This window comes from Solanum stenotomum, chromosome 8 (assembly GCF_019186545.1).
Source record: "Solanum stenotomum isolate F172 chromosome 8, ASM1918654v1, whole genome shotgun sequence".
NCBI lineage: Eukaryota > Viridiplantae > Streptophyta > Magnoliopsida > Solanales > Solanaceae > Solanum > Solanum stenotomum.
The window spans coordinates 16,816,353-16,821,195 of NC_064289.1; the positions used below are offsets into that span (position 1 = coordinate 16,816,353).

Here is a 4,843-nt window from a genome sequence, read left to right on the forward strand (position 1 = left end):
TTTGATTTAAGATCATTTTATGATCAATGACTATTTTCTTATTATTTTTATATAGCTAGCGAATAGTGTATCTTGTGACATAATATTTTCTTAGATCAAAATGAACACAAAATAACAAGAAATTAATACTTTATAAAATTAATATTCAACATAAATATAAAAAAAGTAAAGTTATGTGGATCAATTCATAGCCAATGAAGAAGGAAGGTGAAAATATATGTTCATGATATATTCACCCTAGTGTTTCATTTGATTGAGATCTCTTGCCAACAACACTTTACTTTCTCCGTTCATTTTTACTTACATATCTATAATAATATAATTATTATCATGGTTATATTATCATATTATAAGTAAAAGTGAAAATATATTTTTGAAACAATAGACTTAACATCAAAACTACTAATTCAATGAACTATGTTGATGCCGGATGTTTTAAAAAAATTAGAAAGAAACTCCTTGATTTGATATTAAAAGAATATGAAATGGAAATACAAACAAGAAATATCTTGCCCCAATTATGTGCCTCTTTTGTATTTGTTTATTATTATTGTCTCTCCCACATCTTTATCTATTTATTTTATTACAAATAATAAACAATGTGTGTATTTAAAGTCTCTGTCAAATGAAAACACAAAAGAAATTAATCAAGAAACAAAATAAGAAAAATAAATGAAAGTTCCCACACACTATATATAGAAGATTTATGTGTGAAGCAAAGTTCAGAGATAATTGCATATTTCTTTGTTCTCTTCTTTTCTTCTTTAATAGAAAATCAATACCTAAATTCCAATGTTAAGAACTTCGGCGAAACATATCAATGTATTGGGGATGAATCATTTATGAAAATTTTAAATGATCTCAAATTGTCACAGAAAAGAGATCCCCAAGAATTTATAAGGAGTGAATGGTTGTGATTTAAGACTGAAGAAACATGAAGGTAGATATTGTTGTGACTATTCGTAGGTAATTAGTCTTTTTTTAATGAATAAAACATGTAGGTTAATTAAAGAGTATTAATGTTCTAAAATGATATAAATATTATTGATGTATGTATGTGATTAAAATCATCAGAGGAAAATATAAGTTTGAATTGATGAATGGTTTGCGACAATTTGTTCACCAACTCTTTCTTATGTGGTACCTAGAATTTCGTGGGGTTTCGAACTTAATCAACTATTGCAACTAATAGTTGAGATTTTTTAAGAAGAAGAAGAGTATAAAACCTAAAAAAATTGTAGTTTAAAAGAGAGAGGAAACCCGTCTTTTTATAGCTAACAAATAGTAGTATGAATATGTTCTTATTGTGCCTTATTAGATAAGTCGCAACCCTTCAAAAAAGTCCCTGCTCATCGGTAAAGACATAACCCTTTGAAAAAGTCACAACTCATCGGATAAGGCACAACCCTTTGGTAAAGTCACAACCCTTTGAAAAAATCACAATCCTTTGGAAAAGTCACAACTCATCGGAAATGTCACAACCCGTCAAAAAGGTCACAACCCTTTGGAAAAGTCACAACTCATCACAAAAGTCACAATCCATTAATGTGAAAAGGTATCAACTTTTAATATAACATAATTAAATAAATTGAGTATTTTTTATTGGGGCATTATAGTAATACAACATTCATGTTTGGGAGTTCATGCTTTTAAGGTAGTATAGAAGATATAGATAGAAGATAGATAGATATGATATATGATACGGGTAATACGCTTTGCAGACAAAAAAACTAATGCAATTATCAATCTTTCCATCAGGGGTTAATAGAATCCCAAATTGCGCTATTGGAATTCTGAACCTTTTCAACATTTGTCTTCTTTCTTCTTATCGTTTCAACCCCAACAATTCGGGTATGAGAGTACATCCTCTCTCCCTGAAACCAAACATTGGAGGAATTCATTCTAATTTTTCAGAACAGCAACAACACATTCCTAATTCCTCAATGAAGAAACTCCGGAGACTTTCTCACGTATTTAACTACTTTCGGGAATTTTCGTTCTGTTCTGATGCAGATGCGGCAATTGAAGAGAAGGAAGGATTCTACCGTTTCATGGCGAAAATCGAAATAGAAGGATCTGGGAATGGACAAGTGAGGGCAAAGGTAGTAGAGATTCATCCTGGGGTAACGAAGATCATTGTGAGAAAGGGAAATGGAGACGGTGAGGATGAACAATTGAATGTGGGTACATGGAGGTACAGGTTACCTGCTTCGACGATGCTGGAGTTGGCCACGACGGTATTTGTGGACGGAGAGCTTATAGTGACGGGGCCCAAGGATGACCATGGCCGTTGAGAATTTGATAATGGATCTAGAGGTGTTTGGAGAGACGCTGAACTTGTTCTTGTACAAAAGTTAACAGTTTCACATTTTATGTATCAATTAAACAAACTACTTGTACATCAGAGTATATGCTTTCTCAAACAAAAATGATTAAACTTCAATCATGTATACGATATACCTCAACTTTAGCCACATAAAAATTCAAACATGGTATAAAGTTACATTTTGTCGAGACTAACTTTGAACGTCATCTGCGTATGTAAATGTTTGTGGTTCTATGGACATATGTCTAGGTGTCCTTTGGGTAAATGGTTTTGTGAATAGCTGGTTTAAGTTCGCACTTTTATGTTGTTTATCGCTAAATTGTTTGCTTGTACCTGCAGCTGTATTTAAACAAGCATTATGGGTTTTAAGGAGTTTCCCATCGTCTCCTTTTAGCTCTGGGTTTTTTTCGTCTTCCGATCGACGTAGCTCCGCATTTTTATAGTCATGTTGCTGACTTGCTTTAGACTTCATATTATCTTCATTAGTCTTTAGCTTTTGTATCTCGTTGTCCATACTATCCACTTTTGTACAAAGTGTAGTAATAGCTTTGAGTATCTTTTCGATTGTATCTTCTTCCTTAGTCTCAGTCTGAGTAGCTTTGTCGTGATAGGTAATCTGCAATAACATTCTTATCAGTTTTTATTACTTCAATTGTAAATGTAAAATTTAATATATTTACCATTTTTTCGGTGCGGAACTGGTAGTTGAGGAATTCATGGAAGTGGTGGTGTGGTAGGTGAGTGATTTGTTTTAAAGATTTTATTGTTATATTTTTTTGCTAAGTGTCTTAATCTTGATATTTCTTTAATATTAGGTGCGAAATTCATGGTAAATATAATAATATTTATTGTAATATTCTTCCGATAGTTGTTTTAGTTTGAATATTTCATTAATATTATTTATGATATATTCTAGAAATAACATATCTTGGGTTCTTTGGTACACATATAAATTTTCCTCCATTAATTGTTCTAATAGTTTTATATCTTCCATAGATTCTATCCTATATTGTAAATATTTGTAGTTCATTTTAATCTGAATTTATTTTTAAATCATACCATTCTATTCTTTCGAGGTCTAAATCATGTAGGTCTATTTCATACCATTCTTGGTTTAATTTATCTTCTGATTCGTTATCTTCAAATATTTTTTCCCATATTATTCTTCTTAATTCAATTATTTCTATATTTTAAAGTATACATAGGATTAAAGTTTTGTTGTTTTTTATCATTTCATCATGAATGTATGTGGTCATGTTCGTTGTTATGCAGATTTTTATTTTCAATTATTCCTTCCTATCATATCCATAATTGATTAAATTCATATTAGATCATTATGAACTAGATTATCTTTATCATGTTTTCCTGTCACTACTAACATCGTACTTTAGCGAATACTTCCTTCTTATCAGCGCCTCAACTTTGTTTACTCCCTTAAATGGCTTCCTTGCCTACCGGTTTCAACATTAGGATGGCATAGTATAGAAGTTTTCTCCCTGTTTCCAGTGTTCTAATAAACTAGAAATCATGATTCAAATAATTCTAATACATAATAACTAACATAAATTTATTCAATCATATATATGATATTCAGGAATATATAAAATTAGTTCCGCATATTTTTTGAACAATATACCTTTGCCTCTTGCTTAGCCATGCTATCTGAAATATCTGATTGGATTTCAGATTTTTCCATTAGTATTTTAAATATTTATCTTAGTTGGGAGAGTATTTTCTGAAAGAAGATTTTCATTTAGGCGTTGCCTCCCTCTATGTTACAAATGCGTCCCTTTATATAGAAAGGAGACGACTACTACTTTACAATTCCTATCTTATCTCTATAGTAGTGCACAATAATGTGCACGTACTATACTACTTTATGACTAATATATATCTACCTTATGACACATTATGACATACCATACCTTTTTATGACTTTTACTACTTACTTTAATGTCCACCTACTATTTTACTATTCCTACTTTACACCTTGCAAAATACTATTCCTACTTTACACCTTGCAAAGTGCTTTACATTACATCTATCTATCTATTCACGTTTATTTTGTTTGCCATCTTGTATCTTATCTTCTTTTTATCTTGTCCATATCTTATCTTGTCTGTCTGCTGCTTATCTTCATCGTCTTATTTTACTCTAAATCGACATCTAGAATTATGTTATCTTCTCCATTGCATTTTGAACATATGTGGTTAGGATATTTGTGACCAATTAGCTTGCAATATCTAGTTAAGAACTTTGCCGAAATAAATCATGTTTTTAGTGCTCTCGTCGTAGGTCGTTCTTTTGGCTTAAGTAATGACAAAATCCATCTCTAGACTTCATCCATATCTGCTTTCCTTAGCTCCCTTGAATTGGAATAAATCATTAGTTGATCTCTTGCATAGTAGCTCCATATAGCATTTCCGTTTAAATAATTATTTGCTAGCTCCTGTATGATAGTTGATATACCAATTATTCTTTTGTTGGCATAAAAACTTGGTATCTCTATTTTGAATA

General features: G+C 31.0%; 1 protein-coding gene across 1 annotated transcript; it reads left to right on the plus strand.

Moving 5' to 3' along the window:
• Window positions 1–1,733: 1,733 nt before the first annotated feature.
• LOC125874457 (uncharacterized) lies at window positions 1,734–2,294 on the plus strand. Its single transcript, XM_049555350.1, has one exon. The coding sequence runs from the start codon at window positions 1,734–1,736 to the stop codon at window positions 2,292–2,294; it is 561 nt and encodes a 186-aa protein (XP_049411307.1).
• Window positions 2,295–4,843: the final 2,549 nt, after the last annotated feature.